At 39.6% G+C, this 23,790-nt stretch overlaps 2 protein-coding genes across 2 annotated transcripts in view; one reads left to right on the top strand and one right to left on the bottom strand.

The window, feature by feature from the left end:
- Positions 1–492: 492 nt before the first annotated feature.
- Positions 493–3,979, top strand: tyrp1b (tyrosinase-related protein 1b; the record flags this gene model as incomplete). The annotated part of the gene is made up of 8 exons (XM_087811992.1): positions 493–859; positions 940–1,048; positions 1,431–1,644; positions 2,046–2,250; positions 3,078–3,245; positions 3,316–3,495; positions 3,574–3,720; positions 3,783–3,979. Coding segments are annotated over 8 exons (1,587 nt in total), but the record flags the coding sequence as incomplete, so codon positions are not given.
- Positions 3,980–8,735: 4,756 nt separating this feature from the next.
- LOC148088667 (multiple PDZ domain protein) overlaps positions 8,736–23,790 on the bottom strand; it is a 30,080-nt gene continuing 15,025 nt past the window's right edge. Inside the window, exons 20-43 of the mRNA XM_087796470.1 lie at positions 21,368–21,691; positions 18,248–18,415; positions 17,639–17,816; positions 16,914–17,024; positions 16,513–16,569; positions 16,225–16,290; positions 15,695–15,794; positions 14,764–14,972; positions 14,594–14,685; positions 14,405–14,516; positions 14,226–14,294; positions 13,637–13,714; positions 13,239–13,565; positions 12,998–13,081; positions 12,704–12,897; positions 11,856–12,000; positions 11,721–11,792; positions 11,508–11,604; positions 11,378–11,421; positions 11,195–11,317; positions 10,336–10,440; positions 9,806–9,903; positions 9,376–9,499; positions 8,736–9,088 (exon numbers count right to left, since the gene is read on the bottom strand). Of these exons, the coding sequence (XP_087652596.1) occupies positions 8,942–9,088; positions 9,376–9,499; positions 9,806–9,903; positions 10,336–10,440; positions 11,195–11,317; positions 11,378–11,421; positions 11,508–11,604; positions 11,721–11,792; positions 11,856–12,000; positions 12,704–12,897; positions 12,998–13,081; positions 13,239–13,565; positions 13,637–13,714; positions 14,226–14,294; positions 14,405–14,516; positions 14,594–14,685; positions 14,764–14,972; positions 15,695–15,794; positions 16,225–16,290; positions 16,513–16,569; positions 16,914–17,024; positions 17,639–17,816; positions 18,248–18,415; positions 21,368–21,691 (3,124 nt within the window). The 3' untranslated portion in view covers positions 8,736–8,941. The remainder of the gene's footprint in view (positions 9,089–9,375; positions 9,500–9,805; positions 9,904–10,335; positions 10,441–11,194; positions 11,318–11,377; positions 11,422–11,507; positions 11,605–11,720; positions 11,793–11,855; positions 12,001–12,703; positions 12,898–12,997; positions 13,082–13,238; positions 13,566–13,636; positions 13,715–14,225; positions 14,295–14,404; positions 14,517–14,593; positions 14,686–14,763; positions 14,973–15,694; positions 15,795–16,224; positions 16,291–16,512; positions 16,570–16,913; positions 17,025–17,638; positions 17,817–18,247; positions 18,416–21,367; positions 21,692–23,790) is intronic.

The following is a 23,790-nucleotide window of genomic DNA, read 5'->3' as shown; positions in this document are numbered from 1 at the left end:
TTTAGTAAAACATATATTCAGAGCTACAGTTGGTGGTTTTGTGAAAGAATGATTTCATATTGAATGTTTGAAAAGAATTCCTCCCTCAAGTGTTTTCATCACATGTTCAGTTGCGTGCACACACTAGGACCTGGTCATGCGGGCACTAGCTATTTAAGCCGGGAAAAGGGAAGGAGCCACTGTTGGGGGGAACGTGTACACGGAGCGTCAACATGATTCTTTCAAGGTAAGAAAGACTAAATATTTAAATGAGGACTATTCTCAAAAGAAGCTCCATTCATGACTGCAATCAGATTCAAATAGCAAAATCTTTTAAAAGTAATGTACTGACTAATACAGATCAAAAACTGGTCTTAATATTATCTAGCCAAACATTTGCAATAGAAACAATTTGAAAAAATAATCGTATTTACTCATCATTTAATAATATACTCCTTATTTTCCCATAAAATGGTGGATCTTGAAATTTGTTTCAATTGACTTGGCCTCTTGTTGGGCAGCCTTTGGACAGTGAGCTTCCTGTTGGTGTCAATATGTGCTACAAGGAGTCTGGCACAGTTCCCTCGAGAATGCGTGACCGTAGATGGACTTCGCAGTGGCCAGTGTTGCCCATCTCCAACCGGTGTAGCTGGGGACGAGTGTGGCTCGAGCACAGGACGGGGCCAGTGTGTGGACATAGCTGTAGACAACCGGCGCCACGGGCCACAGTACCCTTATACAGGGCGTGATGACAGGGAGCGGTGGCCCCTGAGATTCTTCAACCGTACCTGCCAGTGCATTGGAAATTTCAGTGGCTACAACTGCGGCCGATGTCGACAAGGGCTGTCTGGACCGAACTGTGATCAGAGGATCTCTGTGGGTGAGAAGTTTAAATTGTTCATATGTATCAGTGACAGACTTACGTCCTCAGCTCCTTCAATTCTACTCCATTCTCTCCAGTAAGAAGGAATGCTATGCAGCTGAGTGCAGCTGAGAAACAGGCCTTCGTGAGCGCTCTTGACCGAGCCAAACGGACCGTCCACCCGGACCTCGTCATCTGCACAAGACGGTGATTGATTTTGCTTTCACTTGCAGCGGCAAAAGTTACATGTTTTGGGACACAACACTTCGTAGATCGGATCTCCACTGCGTCATTCTTTTCACCATTCTTTCATGTTTTAGCGTAGAAAGAGCTTGTCTCGTGCATTCACGCCCAATGACAACTTCAGTATCTCCAACTCACCGCCACTTTTGGAAACTCAGCATCATAGCATGTATGAACACCTAAAATGTTCAACAGTGTGTATTATTAGTATTTTTATCACTTCAAGATCTTTCTCTTCTTAATAGCTTGACTCATTCACTCTCGAGATCACTGATTGAAATATGTATTGACTGAGATGTATTCAATAAAAGGCTTGAAAATGTTCCAATCATATTGAAATCTGTAGGTACCAGGAGATACTGGGCCCCGACGGCAACACGCCTCAGTTTGAGAACATCACCATATACAACTACTTTGTGTGGAGCCACTACTTCTCTGTCAGCAAGACGTTTTTGGGACCCGGAGAGAGCAGCTTCGGAGGCGTGGACTTTTCACATGAGGGACCAGGCTTCGTAACATGGCATCGTTATCACCTGGTGCAACTAGAGACAGACATGCAAGTGAGTTCGTTCACACATCAACCCCGTCAATGTGATGTTTGGCTCCATCAAGAAATTATGTTTGTATAAACACATAGGGAACATATATCCTTATTTTCCATATCTGATTTCCGTCATTATTAAAGGAGGTGCAGAAGTTCTTTCAAACTTCTTTGTTTACTAAAATAAACAAGCTTTCCCGAAAACCAACACAAAGGTTCCAACATAAGCTAAACATGCAGTTTTGATAGCTTTTTTGATAAGTAATTCTTTATTTTTGAATGAATGGACAGCACTCCAAATAGTTTGAAGGGCGAGAGCTGGCCTGCGGGCCTTTAGCCCAGCTCCAAGTTAACGGTTCAATCTCTTATGTAAAATGAGTGTCAAAACTAACAATCAGGTGTTTTCTTGTGTGTACACAGGACATGTTGGGTGACCCCACGTTTGCTCTGCCCTTCTGGAACTTTGCCATTGGTGGCAGCGAGTGCGATATTTGCACAGACGACCTCCTCGGTGCTCGCAGCTCTTTTGATATGAACTCCATCAGTGCTAACTCCTTGTTTTCCCAGTGGAGAGTCATTTGTGAAAGTGTGGACGACTACGACACCTTTGGCACCGTTTGCAACAGTAAGTCGAGCCGTGAGCCTGAGGAAGACAATCAAAGTCGTCTCTGCTGCAACTAAAAGAGGGCAAAGAGCTCATAAAAAACAGCATGTGGAACATAAGCTGCAGTAAATAAAACCTCACAGCTGTCGATATCGCTTGCAATAACTTCAGTTAGTTAGAAGCGGCTCTGCCCACGTTATACGTGCATCTGAAGCAAAAGACATTATGGAAGTCGTTCTTGCTAATAGGTCATAAGAGAAGCTGTACAAGACGCACTTAGGGTGATCGGATTTGCAGAGATCCGATCTAGTCCTGCGCCGGCACAAACTGAAGCACTTTGAAACCTAATTCACATTCTTTTGTTTGATCTCACTCAGCAGCATAATCTTCAAATTCAAATCCTATTTCAGGGCTTTGTGACCGGCCCAAGAATAAAGTGTTTTCTAAGAAACCTACCATGTAAAGTCTAAGGAATGGAGGAGCAATAATGAAGATGTCAAGTTGTGTTAGAAGTAGCCTACTAATCTAGTCTACTACTTAAACTAGTCGTGACAGGTCTGCTACTTCCAGCACGAACCAGCAGCTCCGTGCATGGCTGGAGGAGATGCCTCAATCGAGCTACCATGACTTAATATGGCTGCATTCCTTTGATCACAGGGGAGACCATGTGACTTCTAGACATGTTTTCTATTCGTAGTGAACAGATTTGAGATGTTAAGAGGTGGACTTGCGAGTCCGATCACCTCCTCCATCCTCTTTGCGATGTCGTAGATAACTCCAACCAGCATGAGCACCTTCGCGATTCTATCATCCTGCGATCTGACCGGTGTTCCACCCTTGACATGCAGACTCAGAGACCAGTCCAATCAGGCGGAACCCAGCGGGAAACACAGCGAGAGCCATGGTGCAGAGGCTGCCGGAGCCCCAGGACGTGCTGGACTGTCTGGAGCTCAACACCTTTGACACTCCACCGTACTACTCCACGTCCTCTGAGAGCTTCAGGAACACAATTGAAGGTCGGTTTTCACTTCCACCATTAGCAAGTCCTTACTGGAAATGATGGTGTGTTTCGTGAATTTGTTTCAGGCTACAGCGCCCCCAAGGGAGCGTATGACCCAGTTATCCGTAGCCTCCACAATCTGGCCCATCTCTTTCTTAATGGGACTGGTGGGCAGACTCATCTCTCGCCTAACGATCCCATCTTTGTTCTGCTTCACACGTTTACCGACGCCGTCTTCGACGAGTGGCTCCGCAGGCACCGACCGGGTGGGCAAACACACGTCTACAAAGCATCATTCATTTTGAAGAACGGGCGGTGATAGAGAGATGTTCCTCTGTTCACAGGTGAGCTGGTTTATCCGGAAGAGAACGCACCTATTGGACACAACAGTCGCTTCAACATGGTTCCATTTTGGCCCCCGATCACCAACGCAGCCATGTTTGTTCCAGCCTCCGACAACTTAGGCTACACCTATGAAGTCCAGTGGCCAGGTAGATCAGCACATTCGAAACTTTGCTCAAACACCACTGACCTTACAAAACACTGTCCACAGGCCAAGCCTACACTTTGTCAGAGATTATCACCATCGCCATCGTGGCCTCGGTGCTGGTGCTGGCCGTGGTTGGGGGAGTTATCTCCTGCACTGTTCGAGCTCGGTCCTTCCACTTGGCTGAGGCCCTGGAGCCGCTGTTGGGAGAGACTTTCAGGCAGTATTCAGGCGGGTTTGACGGATCACAATCGGTTGTCTAAACATTGATTCTTTAAATCTATTTCTTTTAATAAACCTGAAGAAAAGACATGTGCGTTGACATGTTTCTTTGTGTGAAGCAAATACTGATACTGACTTTTGAAACTACGAGTTCTGAGGGCTCAGTGTGACCCATTGGGCTACAATCACTTTGACACACTTACACACACTGAAATAACTTAATATATATAATTATGGATGACTAATGACATTGCATTATAGATTCTCCCAGTATTACCATTGGGTCAGTCCAACAGGAACCACGTCAGTGACCCCCGATCTAAACTAAAACAAAAAATACAAAAGACAAGAAAATACCACAAATCTTGGCACAGATTTTTAAAAGGATGTCTATGTGATTATATTGTTTACTGGAAAGTAAACTGGACCAGTGTCTGCTGTGCTTCTATGAAGTCTAATTTGTGTCTAGTGAGCATTTGACTGAAGGAGCACTACTTCCTCAACACACCTCAGAAGCTGCTGAAGAAACTCAAATATTTCTGTTTAATTTAAATTAAAAAAACATACATAAAAATGGCTGAATAAAGCGCCACTATTCTTGTTATCCGTTCAAATGTCCTGCTCAGAAAAAACAGAGGGAAAAGAAAGTAATGCCAGAACAAATGAAAATTAAATGTAAATAACATACATTACATTAATTTAAAGAAGTAATGTGTTCTGGTTTGTGTTTGAAAAATAAGATTTTTCAAATTATTTAACACAAATTCATCTCATCACCTCTTTACAACCACGCGTACACTGCCCCCATGTGGATAGACATTATTTTGCAGGAATTTAAAAACATTTAAAGTTTAAATGTAAATATATTTATTTATATTCCGAGTCTAAAGAAACGAGAAATCCAACATAATATTTATTAAACTTAATTCCAGGTAGTGGATGTGAAGAAGTAGAGTGATTAATTCAAATTTTTATTATTATTACCTTGTACTTTTTTCTTAAAATCATAATACTTTTTATTTCCCTTAAATCTTTGTGTCGTGTAAAATTCAGCAACATATTAACCAGCTAGACTGTCTCGGATCTTTAGCTCTCTTGTGTATGTTCTACAGGTTAGAGTACTATAATAATGTGTTGCCATAAATAATTTTTTTAATTGCAAAAAAAGATGATTCTAGCTCTTTTCTCCCTGTGGGAAGTCACGTCTGCATACACTGCCTATAATGAATTATAGTGGAGTACATGTTAGCATGTCATGATGATTCTTCCAAACATCTGAAGTTAACGTCTAAACACAGAGAAATGTGAAATTAGCTGTCAAAACAAATTTTGAGTTGAACAAAAGTATTGAGGTCAGCGAGCTAGACGCGGTTGAGGGAGACAGGAGCCATGGGGTTGGAAAGCTGACACGTCAAAAGGTCGTGACGCCAGTGGCCCTCAAGTTTATTCCTTATCAATGATTAAAGGTGCGGAATTTGAGCCTGCTGGTGAATCCTTATGAGTTTTTCATCCCTGAGAGCCTGATAACCCCAGAGACGTGGATGCTCCTCCACACCATCGAAATCCACTGAAATGATTCACCTAAATCATCCAATTATTTTCTCTGTTGGAGCTGAACAGCGGAACACAGAGGCTTCCCTCTTACACAAAATAAAACAGCCTTTTTTTGGAGAAATGATCTCATCAAGAAACACGAGGCATTTTGCCATTTCTGCCGTCTATAAGCCAGTGGTGCCCACATTTTGGTGAGGCGATAGTTTCTCCGGCGCAGAATGAGCCAGTCTGTGATGTCTGGCTTTCAATGAAGCTTCCTATGTGAACAGATGGCTTTAATGAATGCAGAGGCTCCTGACAGACTTTCCCTCGGTGCTCCCTACTTCCTAAATGATTCATTTGTGTGCAAATGTATTGTTTGTCACGTTGTCACTGCTAACTCCGGTGATTAAACTAAATTTCAGAGCAAAAAAAAGTTTTCACAGGTTTGCCTTCTCTTGGCATTCATTACTGAGGCTGAAAATTATCTTTCTTTTCCCTCCCGAATTGTCTGCTGCAGTTTATGTACCTTTTCTTTTATATTTATAACTAACAAGTAGATCAAAAAAATCACAAAAAAATAAATAATAAAAACATGTTTTTAAAACTCTTCCTTGAACTAGTGTGAATGTACATTGTGTTTGTGCTAATTGTAATTATTATTATTTTTTTTCATTATTTGAACCCATAACTGGCGATGTCTGTTGTGTGTTTGTATGTCCTCGCTGGACTGCACAGCTTCAATCACTCACACCATCATAATACATTTCTTCCTCCAATCATACAAGTCGCTTTTGTTATTTTTTTTTTTTCACCAAATAAAATACTTCCTTCAATGTTAATTGATGTCTTTGATAACATCGGTTTTGATGATTGTTTCTAATTGTTTATGTTGTTTTCCATGTTATAGTTGCAAAGTTATTATTATTTTCATGTTATTATTACTAGTATTAGCATTATTTATATGATTGTCAATATCTCTCCTTGAAGCACATGTTACCATCAGCATTTTCCTGTTTGTTAGAATGGCAGTAGAAATGCTGATGTTTTGTATTTCCGCCTGGATTATCAATGTTTATGACAATTTATTTTAACAGTAACAAGGTACTCAGGGACTGTGCTGATCAACTTTGTGAGCTGGTCACACACATCTTCAACCTGAGCCTCAAACTGGAGAAGGTCCCGGTCCAGTGGAAGACCTCCTGTGTGGTTCCGGTTCCCAAGGCGGTGCACGCGAAGGAGCCAAGCCACTTCAGACCAGTCGCCCTGACCTCCCATCTGATGAAGACCCTGGAGAGGCTGGTACTCCGCCATCTACGCACGACGGTGAGCTCTGCGTTGGATCCGCTGCAGTTCGCCTACAGGCCAAAGATGGGGGTGGATGACGCCGTCATCTATCTGCAGCACCGGGCACTGACTCATCTGGAAGCCGCCGGTAGCACTGTGAGAGTCATGTTTTTTGACTTCTCAAGTGCTTTCAACACCATCCAGCCGGCGCTGCTAAGGAAGAAGATGGAGGACGCAGGAGTTGGGACACAGCTGGCAGCATGGACGATGGACTACCTCACCAACAGGCCGCAGTATGTGAGGCTGCAGGACTGCAGGTCCGAGGTGACCATCTGCAGCACCGGGGTGCCTCAAGGGACAGTGCTGTCACCTTTCCTTTTTTCCCTCTACACGGCGGACTTTACTTATGACTCCAGCAGCTGTCACCTCCAGAAGTTTTCTGACGACTCGCCATTGTGGGCTGCGTGTCTGGGGGGGACGAGCTGGAGTACAGGTCAGTCATCAAGGACTTTGTTGACTGGTGTGAGAGCAACTACCTTTGCTTAAACACCGGTAAGACAAGGGAGATGGTGATTTACTTCAGGAAAAAGTCCCCACCACATCAACCGGTGAGCATACAGGGCTCGGACATTGAGCTGGTGGACAGCTTCAAATACCTTGGTGTTCACCTCAACAATAAACTGAACTGGTCCACACATATCAACGCCGTGTATAAGAAGGGCCGAAGTCGCCTCTGTCCTGGGCCGCTCGCTAGACTCGGTGGAGGAGGTGGGAGAGAGGAGGACACTTTCCAGACTATCCTCCATCATGGATAACACTCTTGACCCACTGCACCTGACCGTGGAGGAGCTGGCCAGCTCCTTCAGTGGCAGGCTCAGGCACCCCCAGTGTAGGACGGAGCGTTATAGAAGGTCCTTCATCCCAACTGGTGTCAGGATATTTAACTCTTTACTTTAAATATCCTGATGTTAATCCGTAGTGTTTTTCTTCTTGTGTGTTTTTATTTTTTGTTTTTATTTTATTTTATTTTATTCTGTTAATAGTGTTTTTAATATTGTAAATAATTTGTATATTTTTAAGATTGTTAATAATTGTTTTATTTTATTATCTCTTTTATTATTATTATTTTTTTTCCTTGCACTTTATTCTCATTGTGCTGTTGTAAAAGTGTGTTTCCCCTCTGGGGATGAATAAACGTATTCTATTCTATTCTATTCTATTCAATAAGTGGACCCGTTCAGAGCCTCTCAACATGTTGGTCTGCCATTGTTGATGGTTTACATGTTTATCACTACCTTAGTTCAGATTGAACTCTCTTCAAAAAATGTCCTTGTATGAGCACAATAACAAAACGTTCATCGAATTAGAATGGTTTTCCATTAATTTGATAGGATAATATGTTTCATAAAGGTTTCTGAAATGAGCTCCTTGTGTGATTATACTCACACTTAAACCTTGTTTCAAAGAGGCATGTCTTTTGTCTAATGGTATTTTTTATTTAAAAAAATAAATATACCTGTATATATATATAGTACACACCATCGTAATTATAAAGTTGATGTGCTCTTTGGTGAGTACAAATATGGTTGTTGCCTGATGCGCACGTGTGTCCGTGTGACTGTGTGCAGATGTGGGAAATGATGAGTCAGAATGAAGTAGATTTCAACTCTTCATTCAGATGTCACCATACACAATATGAAGTACATGGAAGTAAACAGAATGCATAAAAACCTGAAATATCTACGCTGACTCATAAGAAACTGCAACTAACGGAATTACAAAAAGTGAGGCTAATATTCTGAACACCAACAGTCTGGACACACTTGTGAAGACAAAGATGAAACTAATCTTCCAAACACATTATAAATGCCACACAGCAGATTGGCAGATGCACTTGGCATATACAGAATACAGCGACAGTAGGCCGAGCTAGATTATATCACATTCTTTGTACCAGTGGTGGCTTCAGAGTAACATTCATATAAAGGTTTCATACTTTATTTCATTACACGAAGACAATGGGAATGAGAGGAAATATTATATCATTATAAAAAAGTTCTATACCTCTATATAGAGTTCCTAAATATTTAAAACATGTGAGGTTTGAGTTTCATTATCTTTCGGTTTCTAATACCGCAATGACACAGTGTTCAGTATCAGTCTTTGTTGAAAAAACTGAGGATCTAGGACAGAACCGTGAGAACTACAGTTCCCTTGGTCCTTTTGAGGACGTTAACAGCTTCGGCATGAGTCACGCCCTCCAGACAGTGTCCATTCACAGCGATTATCTGATCTCCGCGCTTGAGTCGGCCGTCCTCGACCGCTGCCCCCTGATAAAGGAACCACAGATAAGACGAATAGTTTACCTTAACTAAAGGAATACATGGCACACTTGAATATAAACCACACGAGCTAAGAAAGTGCTTTTAACATGGCAGTAATTTGGCTACCAGCCTACCAAAAAAATCGGTGTTCTTTTTGGGCTGTTGGCTTTGAAAGCTTATCCTTTTGGACTTTACGCTGCCATTTTGTATTGTATTGTGACGCTTGTGTTATGTTAGCATGCCGAGCAGCAGTTCTGTCATGATGATGTAATTGGAGATTATAATGTCCTTACCTTGTTGAATACAGTTTTGATGTAAATGGGCAGGTCTCCATGAGGGCTCCCGTACCCACCAACGACGCTAAATCCTAAACCTGATGAGCCTCTTTCCAGGGCTATAGTCTTGTACATCCGGGCACTGGTGACACAGAACAGACATGATTCTCTAACAGGAAGACTTTGGCCATTTAAGGAAGTAAATGCATCACTTTTTGGAAAGAAAAACAAACGTGAAAATAATAATAACCATTTGCTATTAAAGGTTTTTAAATAACTGATGCAAAATCTTAACACATAAAATAAACACACACACGCACAATATATATATACTTTTGTGATTTTAATAAAACTCCCAAAGCTTTCTTTCCTAAACTTAATTCAACCATAACTTTGAGAGTAAGACATAAAGTAAAGTCAGGATCAGAGTGAAAGTAAAGTGTCATACCAGAGAGTGCTGTGGGAGCAGGGCAATGTGCAGGGTCGACCTGAGGTTATTGTTGGAACATCTGTGTGATGCTGAAGGCTTGATGATGATGACGCCACCTGAAAATATCAAACAGCATTCACATATTTGAACCAGCGGGTTCTCTTCCTTAGGAGTGCTTATGTACCATTCACTACAATTGCATTGTAAGTAAGTAAGAAAGTAGGTTTGCAGCTCGACATGAGTAAAAAGTAAAGATGATCACTTCCTTGCACTGTTTTTAGTTCCCTGTGTTAAGTGCAGGAAGTTTTATAAACCATCAAATCTCAACTTTGACCTGATTGTGGTACTAGAGGTTGAAATTTGTCAGTATTTGTTGAGTAGATAACACTAGAGGAAACTTCAGCGTTCATAAGGTCATGTTTCTGCTGTAAAACAACTTTTTCTATACATGTAAAAATTAAAATAAAAACAAATAAAAATAATAAAAAATAATTCTCATTCCATAAATTCTAGTAGGATTAATTTTGCTGCTGTAGGAGTGTGGTTACCTGCAGAGTGACTGTTCCAGAGATGGTCTTCAGCAGCGCACCACATTGAACATGAGTCATTCCCTTCATGGACACGTCGTTTATGCTGAGAATCCTGTCGCCTGTCTGATAAACACACCGAAAACACATTTAACACGTACCTACACACCGACACGGGGTGCACAAACTTAATCACAAAAGGGGCTTTATCTCAATTATCTTAGTGTTTCTTATCCTTTTCTTGACCCTTGTGTTATCTCAGGGTCAAGATGACCCGAAGGCCTGAAAACAAATGTGTGTGTGTGGTGTTCCTTGGCGTACGAATCTCCCTCCATAAACACATACACAGTGGCTTAACTTAACTTAGGTCACCTTGACCTAGAAGCAACACAAGGGTTAACAAATGCATTTCCTTGGACATATGTTTTACTGTTATTGTTAATAATATCTGTACATTATGACTTTATAATTCAAACATATGTTAAGGACCCAGAGAGATTGGTCTGCAGTCCCGATCCCATGTAGAAGAGTGATGTTGTATAAACTTAGTTAATGATATATTTTATACCATAAAAAGTGTTTCGGTAATTTGCTCATCACTCATTTCAAAATAAAAGCAAAAAGCTATGATTGATTTGCATTCATTCCCGACAACACCATACTCCAAGGTTCTACCCAAGGGGTCTGTGGTCAGAGAAGAGTATGCCACAACTGTAATTTGGTGCAGTATCTAAGACACTGTCCATCGAGACATGTCAGTCTAGCTTCGAGGTCAAACACAATCACATCAAATGCATTGCTTCCTTGTTGAAACACACTCATAAGAACGGCTACTTGTTCACTGCTTTGGTACAAAGACATCATAAATTGGCGTTCCTACTTGTAATTGCTCTGTTTTGGCAGCAAGTCCATTGGTATCCATGGTAGCAATAAAGATAGGTACGTTGCCATGGGGACTGCCCACTCCTCCTGCCAAACTGATTCCAAGGGATTCACATGGACCCTGTGGTGGAAAAGGGCCTATAAAACATCCGTACTCAACCACATTAGATTTACTGCTTACCTTCTTCATCAACACTTGTCTTACTTTATTATAGTCTTCTTTAACTGAAGGAATATAACACAAATGCTTCAAAAACAAACCAAAACAACGAGAAGATAACTGTTTGGATAATGGTAAATGTGACGCTTACCGGTTGTCCATGCTTTGATATTTGTCTCCCCCTGATGGTCGACAGGGAGATCATAACCACTTGAAGGGTTCAAGGAGGAACCCTCGGAGTCTTCCATCTGGATAAAGCACAACTTAAAGTACGCTTAAATTCGAAATGCACTTGTGTGTATTAAATGAAAATAAAATAAAAGCTGTCCCATTTACTATGTTTGAATATAACGTACGTGTTTACCTGTTTTCTTTGTGGACATGGCACCCCAGCTTTAAAGCGAGCCACTTCCAGACAAACCGTTCCACTGCAGCACTATAACACAGAATCCTGCATGAGCTCTTTTGAAAGTTACTGATGTGTTGAAAAAATTTTTACCAGCAATTTTCTGGCATCATCTTGGGATGCATCACGAACATCCTTTCCATTGATTGACAGGATCTGGTCACCGAGCAACAACCTTTCATCTAAATCTGCTATGCCTCCATTAATGATATCGGACACAAAGATGCCCGTGTCATTGCTGTAAGGAAACATAAAGGTTAGAAGACTGTGAGTCACTGATCATGCAGTAACAAGGACGTCTAAATATTATTTAACTTTAATGAATCATAGAAAAAACATACTCTAAAAAAACCTCTAAATATGGGATCTAATCAGCAACAACAAAAAAGTTTTTTATAATCACTTCAGATTTTTGATCGCAGCAGGCCTCAATGTGACGTTTTCCATATGATTATGGAGAAGATAATCTTACTTTAAGCCGTTAAATCTGTTTAATTATTGCTGTCAATGAGGGCAGTGCACCTAGAAATAAGTTGGCATTGAAACTACAAAATAAAAGCCCTGTATCTACACTGGTTAATATGGGAAGAGTCAGCAGTCAGTAAAAATGACTAGACCACAAAGACTGCTTAGTCCTATAAAAGAAACCAAAAAAAAAGCTCCTAGATATTGAAATTATATTTTTACAGAAAATAAAGAAGAATAAAAATGTTACAATTCAGGTAAATACAAGAAACAAACTAAATAATACATGGTCAATATGCAAAAACATATGAAGATAACTGAAGTAGATGAATGTACAGCTTACAGCTTTTGAAAACTCACAAAACAACATTTTACAAACTAGAAATGTTTAGCCAAAAACAGAAAAAACCCACATGGCTTTTGTAAAATTATTCAAGTTAAATAATTTAAATTCTGGATTATTTTATACAAAATACCTTTTCCCCACTGTGGTAAATCCTAATCCCATTCTGGCGTCTGCTGTCAGCTCAAGAGTGAAGACATCCCACAGGTCTTCCTCCCGGTAGGCCTCGTGATGCCGGAAAATGCCCATGTGAACCCGCTGTGTGGTCAAACGCAGAACCCCGATGGCCTCGTCATGAGTGGCCTGTCGCAGATCTATGCCGTTGACCTGGAGAAGCCATTGGAATTGATTGTCACATAAGCGGCAAGACAAATGTGCCATTGAGATGCACTAAACTAAATAGCACTGAAGGTTTTTCTATAAACACCTCCAGGATCTGGTCTCCAGCCTGTAGACGTCCGTCTCTCTGAGCTGCTCCTCCATCGTTGACTTCATGGATTATTACCGACCCCTAGTGGAGGAAATACAAAACACTCTCAAATTAACTGTGGAAGTTCTACACTTGCTGCGTATTATTATTTATGTACACTTTAATAAATAAATATTAGATTAAATATTTATTTACTAAATAAATATATGCTTATTTTAAAGAAGTGAGTTCTTCTAACCTGCAGAGTGTCGCAGCCCCCTACAATGCTGAGACCCAGACCAACGTTTCCTTTATAAATCTCAATGTCAGTTCCTCTGCCCGGCACAACTGGACATGTCCGGGGGTCAGATATTGAAGTGGACGTCGGCCAATTAGCCCGACCCGTCGGGCAAGGCTGCGTCTCAGTGAGCGAGGCAGAGGACGCGGGGGTAACAGGAAGGGTCGCAGATAAAGAGATGAAATTGGACGTGAATTCTGGAGGAGGCAAGGTCACGGAGGTCGTTTTCTTCATGCGAGGAATGGAAGTTTTCTCTGTGATTCTCGCTTGTCTTGTTGGACTGGATGGCTACAGAAGAAAAGTGATGAGTGGCTGTTATATGATTAAATAAAAATGGTGATGCCGGGGATTTTTACTACCGTTGTATTAACCTTGTCCAAAGGTGGTCTGGTCCAAGATTCATCCGCAAAGAAACGATCCCTCGCCTGACGCCTGCCCTTCAAAAAGATTCAGCTATTAAAAAGTGAAATATGCCAAGAAGTTTCAGGACATTTTTATTAATATACAAATTACAATACGGGGTGTGAAATTATTGCATGAATTAGGATTTATTCATTACACTCATCATTTTTTACTAATGTTTAAATCACTTTTTTTTTTTTTGTCTAACTTCTGTGTCAGTTTGATTTTTTTTTTTTTTTCAAAAAGAGCTTTTTTTTTGTCTTTTTGTGCTTGTTGAAGTGAAAATAATTGTTTTTTATATAATGTTTGATTGTGGGAACTTATAGCACTTTGTATAGAGGAGGGGCATCATGTTTCCACAGGAAAATATGTATTAATAATTAGTGTACGAAAGTTTGAAAGTGTTGGAAATGTACAGTTCTTTCATTAAGGACGATTAGGAAGAGTTTGGAGTTTGGAGAACTCTACTACTGTGTTTAAATACTTTTTGGATTGTGTGACAACCAGTAGTATAAGGGAAATGTCCGTAAAGACAAGATCTCATACTTTACTGTGGGCTTCAGGCTGGATCAGAGGACCGACTGTCACTTCCTGCCTCGACTTTTCCTGAGGATCCTGAGAAACGAAAAGCAGAGCAACTTTTCAAAAATGCTCCTGCCTTACAGAATAAACATTTATGTATTAATAAATACACAAACTGCATGTTCACACATTCATCAACTCACCTGAGGTAGCGAAGCATGCCGACCAGCTCTTGGTGTTTTGTTTGGTGTGTATACTGTGTCCTTAACCGCTACTGTGTGTGCTGGAGCCATCTCGCCAAGAGAAGCTTTATTTCTTAGGAAACACCGCCAAATTTTGGATCACACACAAACATTTTTGTACATTATATTCAACAAATGCATTCAAGGTACCTGATGAGAACAATCTTGACTTTTGATGGAGTGTTTTTGATGATTGTGGACGCGTTCTGCTGACTCCGCCCGTAAAGAATTTGTCCATTGATCTGCAATAAACAACATAACAAAAGTATTTTATTCGTCTAAGTTAATGCAACATGTTCGACATGGTTCCAGTCACTGACCTCTAGAATCTCATCCCCCACCCGTAATCGTCCATCCAATCCAGCAGGTCCCTGAGGGTCAATTGCTGCTACATAGACACTCATGCGAGCTTTGGAGTCTTCCTTGTTGCCAGAGAGGCTGATTCCCAAGTCACGGACAGTAGGATCCTTTTTCAGCTCAATCACTTGCAGCTTGCCAGTCAAACTTCCATACCGCTGAAGGATCTTCTCTGTCAGCACAAAAGGAGGTTTTGTTTAGCTTCAAGATGGTAAGCGGCAGTATTTCGACTAGTGCTATTTCACGCATGTAATCCATGAGTTGCTGGGCTTGGCCAGAAAAACAAAAATAAATAAAATAACTACAAAATGTATGGTCAGTTGAAGCCACTTTCTTTAATTTTCCACAATATAATGTTTGCTTTTTGTATGCTTGCATCTTACTGCCAATATTATATTTTTAGCATCTTTAAGCGTTTGAACTATAAGAGATGGCAATTAGATCGATGGGTCAGCAGGTGGCAGCAGCTTCCTCCTTCTTGTCCCATTATTGACCAGTTACTTTGACAGATACAGATAAACATATGACAATCACACATCCAATTTTTGCTGAGGTAGTTTTTAAAAAATCATCATGCCAGTACAAAGAAACTCAGGGTCTATACATGTCATTTAGGGGACAAGAATGGACCAACAAATGCCTGTATGCGTTAAATTTGCAATGCACTTGTGGGAAGACCCAAAACATCCGGAGGAAACCCACCGAACAAACGAAGGTAGAGATAAACCAGCCTCAGGCTGGACTTGAACCAGGGACCAAACGATTGAGTTAGATCAGTACAGACTGCTGCATCAGGTTAGACATGAAGACTAAAAGAACCCTAATACTATTTCAATGAAAATGAATGATTTATTCAAACTTAATCGTTGACAAACAGCTAAATAATAATCTTACTTCTTCCAGTGGTTTCCTCGTCTATGGCGGCTGCTGTAATTGGCGCTGGGAGAGTAGCGGGGCCTCTGTGCTGCTTTCTATCACATGTTGGCGAAGGTACCTTGGGAGAATTTTTGCATTATTGAACAGGCTGTTGGAGATGCCTCAAGGGCCCTTCAGGCTTAAGTCGTACTACCCCTGAGGTTTGCTCATCAAGCTTGATGTAGCGAAAAGAAAGAAAAAAACATGACTACGATGAATTAATGAAGGCAATTTTAACGCAAGCCGAAAATAACATGAAAGGTGACCAGTGCCAGGGATTATTTTATAATCAACCTACAAATGTGCAGAAAATACACTTCAAAAGAAGCGGATGTTTATTCCAAAAAGTGATGTATCTTATCAAGGAGGAAAACAAAGGCGAGAAGGTTGACTTTGAACTATTTTATAACTATAGACAGCAATTAAGATTTTAGGAAGATGGCTTGTTAGAAATGCTAATGTATGCCGTGTTAAGATGCTTGATTACATGCATGTGCACACATACAAACCTTGAAGGGGATTGGCGTGAAGGTTTTTGTAGGGGAGAGAATATTAAAGAGAGAACTGACAGGTTCCTGCAACATCATGAGGGAAAACACAGATGAGAATGTCGGACTAGAAACATCAACAGGTGTCTCTCTTATTTAACCATCTTTATTGCTGCTTATTCAATAATGATCATTTATTTGTCAGGATCAGATTGAATATGATCTGAAGGAATTGGTTTTGTTTATCTTAGCATTATAATCATCCAGGTAACTCCAATGATCAATTTCAAATTTATAAAAAAATTTCACCTTTTCACTAGGAGTCGTGAAAACTTGAGTTACTTCTGCTTGATTCCCCATCTTTGGCTGTGAACGATCAATCATTAAAAAAAGATGAATACTCAAGATGTAATGAATGTTCAGATAGGTAGAGGGTGAGAGTTTTAACATCGAAAGTATAAAGGATGTCTTGAAACTTTCCATTCTGCAGTGCAGGGAGAGGAGCCTGAACACATATTGATTTGATTAAATGTATTAAAAAACAATTTGATTTGAACTAAAATAAATGACATGAAAATAATGCAACAGAAATGCAAAAATTCCATTATTTATAGTAAAAAAAAAAGTCTTAGGCTTTGTAACTTTTTATATCAGATTCTATTTATTCATAACATGTGGAAACACAAAAAAAACCCAATTAGAACATGTACCTGTGATGCATGTTGTCCTGACTGGACAAGGAAGAGCATGTCGTGTCCTGCACTACGAATGGCCTCTACTGCTTGCTCATGGCTAGCATCTCTGAGATCCACACCACTCACCTGTGACATATCACAGCACACATACAATATTACAAAAACATGATCGTTGTTGATCTTTGATATGTTAAAGGGAAAGTTCACACATTCACTAGTGCTGTAATCTAACATTAATGAGGTATTTGGTTAAACTGTATTATTATATATACTTGGATGCTTTGGATCATTATCAGGTATATTCAACTATTTGCCAATTTAAGGTAAAAAAAAGTAAGTAAGTAATTTTTATTTGTATAGCGCTTTTCCAGACCAGGGTCACAAATCGCTTAAAAAATCAAAACAATACTCAATAAAGTATACTTACTTTAAAGGGCAAGATAAAACTGATAACACAACAGAAGTTCCAGAAAATCAAGGAAAACTTGACGCTAAACTGTGTTTATGCCAGTGTTACAGAAATGGTCAGAGTGGGTGCAGGTGACCGCCAAGGCTGCAGACATTGGTTGGAACAGAAAAATGCACCCACTCTGACCTTTTATGGATCCCTTGCATGCTAAAATATATAACAACAGTTACAATATAAATAACATTAACAACAATAAAATGCGCTCATATGTACACACACAATCACACAGGGATGCAAACACACACAGGCACTCTCAAACACACAAACCTACTTCTAGTATCCTGTCTCCAATCTGCAGGGTGCCATTATGTGCTGCCGGACTGTCAGGGCTGATCTGCTTGATGAACACTCCTCTCATCATCTCTCCACTGCTCAGTCTTCGGCCCATTCCTCTGCCACCCATTATGCTGATACCGATGGACTGGCCTGGAGCTCGGGTTAGGTGCACACTGGTGTAGGGGAATAATGGACGAACCGGTAATGCATTTCCACAGATTTTTTAACGAGCTGTTTCTTTTTCTCAAATAAATCTGAAGAAGCCACAATACAATAATAAGTACAATGTGTGCGTACACTCCATTTTTGGTCCTGTAGAGTCCGCCCCTGCGGCTCAGAAATGAGGATAAACTTTGAAAGATTAGGAGAAAACAATGGCATATTTTACACACTTGGGAGACAAGTATGAAAGCTGAAGAGTGAAGATTATGTGATAAATCTGCGGGGAAACGCCTTCATATACTCTGTGCGACACAAACACATGTGCCTGGGTAACAATTCTATTGTGTCTCTGCTGGGAACCAAACTGGGACACATGGATCGGACCGAGCAACAGTGCCATTGAGACAACATTATATTAGAAAATCATGGGATTGGTACTGACCTCCTGGCCTGATCCCATGATACCGGCAGATAAGAAAGAAGCGCATCGTCTTCTTTTTTCCCGTCGATACAGGCATCCAGCTCTTTCCTTAAAGGACTTTTCTCCTTTGCTTCAAGCACCTTTTCTTGTCCCTCAATACCTTTCGTGATATACTGAGGATTCACCCAGCTGAAGAAAGAGGTTTGGTTAGAGTGTTTGACCAATGAATACCTGAAGGTTTGTAAATTGATACAATTGATATCCTGTTGCAAGACCTTAAAAAGGTGAATCACTTTTTCACACAGAGCTATGTAGGTTCAATAATTTAACCCAAATTTAAAAACTCATTTTGTGTTCACATTTGTTGTCTTTGGCTAACACTTAAACGTGTCTAACTGCTTACTGTGTTGACCATAGTGTCCGACAAACATGCAACAATTCTCCTCAGCGAGCGTTTATTCTGTTCCCTGTTCCTTATATATCCAGCCTAACCCCTTCACAAATGCTGTGCTATCCATTAACCACCGCCTAGTTGTCTGCACTCTTGACCCCTATCTACTGTTCTGGAGCCTTCAACCTGCCTTGGCCTCACACAAACCTCTGTCTAGTATATTCTGGATTGTTTGGCTTGTGACCTTGACCTCAAGAATTGATTATAAATCTCGACAATTCTTCATTCTGCCTGAGAGGTGTGGGTTCACCTTCCCCTCTTGTCAGGAATCTGTCTTATTTATATTTAAGATTCTAAAGAGGCCTAGCATACATTTTATAATAAAAAGAAAACTGATTTTCTCTAATGGAACAGTAGCGTTTGACTCTTGAATAGTGAAAATGAGCAAAACACAATCTCCAGAAAACAAAACTTGTTTCACAGTCCTCATTCCAAATAACTACTACCTAAATACAAATATGCTCCCACATTGTCTCTAAAAGCTAGGAGACACGCACATACAGAACACTATCGTCAGCATACGATCAAATACACTGTACTAAAGATGCAAATACACAAACATCTTGTTGTAACCAGTCCAGAGCGCTTGCTGATTCAGCGATATGGTGAGATGTTTTTTTGGAGGGTTTGTGAATACGATCATGACTAACGCAACTAAAGCAAAAGGGCTAAGGAAACAGTTAAATTACACAGCACAGATCATGACATACTGAGTCACATAAGCAGTGGACACGTGTGATGCACAGAAGCAGCGACTCAGACTGTTCTCAGCGTTGTATATATATTTGAGGAAAAATATGATTGCCATATTAGACGGTTAACAATAATGATTTGAGTTTCTTTGGATGAGATTTCAGAAGAATACCAAGTCGTCGGCCAAAACAATCTACTGAGTCTACTGAATTTATAGAAACATTGCTTTACTTTTGGGGAATAAAACGATGATAGATGTTTGAGCTTCTTCGATGAAATAAAAAGAGATATTAACCAGATGAAGATGAGATTTGACTTGTAATATGGAAATCACACCCTCCCTATCGATCTCAAAGGACCTTTCTCATATGACCTTTCTCACTAACCTTCGTTACAAAGGCGTTTAAATAAAATACCCATAGGAAAATGCTCTGAACTAAAAACTACTAGTTATTATCTTTTCAAAGTGGCAGGAGGGATGTGACTAACCATTCATTGAGATTCAAATGAGTATTTTTGAGTCCACAGATAAATAGGCAGCAGCAGTCCATCGTGGAAGATGTTGTAAGGACACACACATTTATGCTCTTATACCCATGAAAATACATGCCTTCCCTCTGAGATGCTGTATTTATGTGTCTGTATGATGGAGGAAGAAAGAGAGATTGGGGGCAAAATATTTTTCATGAATATGTTTAACAGTGCAGGAGTGCAATAACACCGTGGAGGTGATGATAGTGGCGCTAACCACATGGCAGGAACTGACATTCAGTCATGGTACAGACAGCGGAAGAGCCAAGTTCACCTGCATGGAAATAGGGCTGTCTTGTCTGAGAGTGAGAGCAAGGAATAGTGTAATGACAGGGTAAGGATTAATGAATGAAGATGTCGTAAGATGCACTAACAATACAGACATTTCAGAGTAAAGCACAACCTGCTTCGAAAATAGTGCTGATTGTGAATTGGAGTGAGGGATGACGAGGCAGGATTTATAATGGGACAGCTTAATACAGCCAATAGGTAATTATTCACACACATTCCTAAAGTTTAAGACTAAGACTCATTTCTAAAAGAAAAACTTTTTTTTTTCTCATCAAACTATGCACAATATCCCATAATAATGAAGGGGAAACAGTTTTTTCCAATATTTTTTAAATGAAAAGTAAGTATTCACACTCTTTGTTTTGACCATCAAAACTGAGTTTAAATGAATGCTGTTTCACCTGGTTGACCTTGATATGCTCCTACAACAGGTGTGCACATGTGGCAAACTCATTTTATTGGACATGATTTGGATCACACCTTTGTATATAAGGCCCCACAGCTCATAGTCCTAGGAATTACCTGTAAAGCTTCTTGTTTGGCTGACTACAGTTTAAAATATTGTATTGTATCGTAGTTGACAGTTGTATGATTAAGACATATAAAAAAAACAGTCTATGATTTATAGTGTAATATTTTTGAAAATGAACTACAGCTGAAAACGTCTGATTGCGGTTGAAAATTCTACGGTTGTGTGATAAGGATTTACTGGTATACAAAACCAAAATATGTTTTACTTGAAGTCTATTATTGTTTAAAAACTAACAAATGTAATGTGATGCTAATGACAGGACAAAATTAAACAAATATCATTCATCACTACTCGTCATGGTGAGAACTGAGGAAAAGGACAAAACAACTAAAAGACATCAGATTATTTTAACCACCAAGTATATTTTTAAAAACTGAATTTAATCTGAAATTAAACATTTTAAACAATTTAGTTTGGTTTTAAGAACACATGGAAAACTATTATTGTGATTTTCTTTAGAAAAAGTAATTCAATTTATTTTTTGATTTACCTGCTGTATAATAGTAAACATTTATGAATAAAACTCACAGCCCTTCTTTTAATTGAAATATGTAGCTAAGCAATGGAGCTGCTGAAAAGTATCAAGTGTTTCAAGACAAGGCTTCCAATAGACTAAATTAACTAAACATTGGACAAACTTTACCTTGAGTCAGGGGCTGGATAGATGGTTGGCACGACAGCCAGACTTTGTAGTTGACTCGTGAATGACCCAGCGGATCTGACTGTGGAAGCATCCGGAGCAGCTGTTTGACCTCTGCCAGAGGCCGAATGTCGTAGTGCTGATGATGGCTGACTAACTTTGTGATCTGGACTGGGAGTTCTGGCTGCAAACATCTTTGGAGGTTCAGGAGAGGCAGTTGGTGGGGTTGGTGTGGAATACAAAGTTCCCTCTTGGACTGCAGTAATAGACGGCAGACATTGCAGTGCACGATACTCATCCACCTCATGTGCTGCAACATAAGTTATACTAAGGGAATCAGGGAGGGTGAAAAGAAAAAAGAAGTATATGAGAATTCAAATGAATAAAACAAGGAAAATCCACAAAGTAAAGCAATTCATTTGTCAATACTATATAAATATTTAGATGTCTTTTTATTACGGTGAATAAAATAATGGTCTGAAGTTTATTTCTCACTCATATGAAAATGTTCAACATCAAGTGAGGGCCACTTTTGAACGACCATTACAGTGTTTCCTACACTATGAACCTCAGCGTGAAATAAACTCTCATCAGTACTTCACATCATGGAAGCAAACTGATTCACTCATACTCGGGGAAGGTAGCCACAACACTCACCAAGTAAGGTCTCTGTTTCCAAACAAGAGCCATCAACGGGATTAGAGGTACAAGAAATGATTCTGTCTGTATCTAAAGCTATAAAAAAAAGGTTTATTTTGGCTAATACGAGATTTGACTGCAACTGATGAGTTGATTTAAGTGTCTCTTAAATAGATTTTGGACATTCATTGTACTCATCAGTATGTGTCTGTTTTTACAAAAATTGAAATAATTTCATTAGAAAATGTTCTTCATACGGAGCATCATCACGATGAGGGACTTACTGCATCGTGTAGAGGAGTCAACGTTTTAAACATATGAGGGATTCATGAAAGTTTGGTTTTTGCATTAGTTGCCGTTCATAAAGCATCCATATCTAAAATGGTTTATGCTTGAAAACTCAAGTTGAACTCTCTAGGTTTGATTTTAATTTCACTACATAACTAGACCGTGTTTTCATATTAAGGTAAGGTAAGGTAAAACTTTATTGATCTCTCAGGAGGTCTCCTTCGGGAAATTGTTTTTTTCCAATAGCCAATACATACAGCAATTATTTTATAAAAAATCAAAAATAAATCAAAATAAAATAAGAACAAGAGAAATAAAGAGAAAGAACACAATTACACAATCTAAGTCTAAAGTTAAAGACAAATAACATAGATCAAAGAAAAACAACAAAGACAAAGGATACAAAGACTAACATAGAACAGAACATCCAGATACTTTCACTCCACTCCTGCCCCCGAACTCAGAATTGTACAATTTAATAGCCCGAGTAAGTAAGAATAAGTACTGAGAGACTTTTTTAAGTTACGAAGAAGATAAAACCAGAAACACATACATCAAGAGTATTGATCTTATTTTCTGTTAAGTCCTAGATATCGTTGCTTTTAAGAGGAATGCAGTGTAATCCAGGGGAAGAAAGCATTATTATCTCCCAGGCTACAATTAATAAGGAACACAATTCTAACTTAATTAAGAACCCCCTCAATTGGCGTTAAACCAAGGTGTCACATCAGTCGCTGATGCCTGAAATTAAATTTGATTATGGTATTCAACATTTTCAAGGATCTTCTTGTAAAAAGCACTGGTTGATAAAACTGACAAGAATTGAATTGGGAGTGCTTCACTAAACTACGACTGAACTGTGTCGACAACCTGTGAGGCAGCTATAAAATAACAAGCCTTCACCCTTTACTCCTATTTTGAGCTTTCCGAAGCAATTCATCTACCTCCACTTTCTGTTAGATTGCCAAGGGCTCGGTCTGAAAGAGGCCTTTCCAGGATTTATAATTGTTCCCCTTCTTGTGATAAAAGAAAAAACAAGATGCTTGGACTCTTTGTGTACATGATGGCATCAACAAGAAGCTATTTAGAATGTTATTCAGATGTGTGTTGTTCAAGGTGACAGGCCTGATGAATTATTCAAACATCTATCACGGGTTGTTTAAGAGGTTAGTGGATTCAAAGAATGTCCATGGGCCTGTGTGCGTGTTTGTGTACGTGAGAAAGTGGAATGAAAAGAGTGAGTAGGTGTTTTTGTTGGGTAAGGTGGTGGAGGTGAGGTTGTAGCTTCGATCAGCTGTTGCAATGTGGCATAGTGAGCAGTGTTCATTGAACAAGTAATAACTTACTCAATCTTCCCTCAGGCCAAGATGAAAGTATCATTTCTTTATCCTATTTAACATATTTCTGCTCACTCTCGCCAACTAAATCATGATATGTGTGTGATATGTAGGTTTGTTGATTTTCATTATACAAATATTTGATTATTGGTTATATTCTCT

Source organism: Callionymus lyra, chromosome 1 (assembly GCF_982586985.1).
Source record: "Callionymus lyra chromosome 1, fCalLyr1.hap1.1, whole genome shotgun sequence".
Taxonomy (NCBI): Eukaryota; Metazoa; Chordata; class Actinopteri; order Syngnathiformes; family Callionymidae; genus Callionymus; species Callionymus lyra.
Note: the sequence above shows the minus strand (reverse complement) of the source record. Positions and strands in the feature narration are given on the sequence as shown.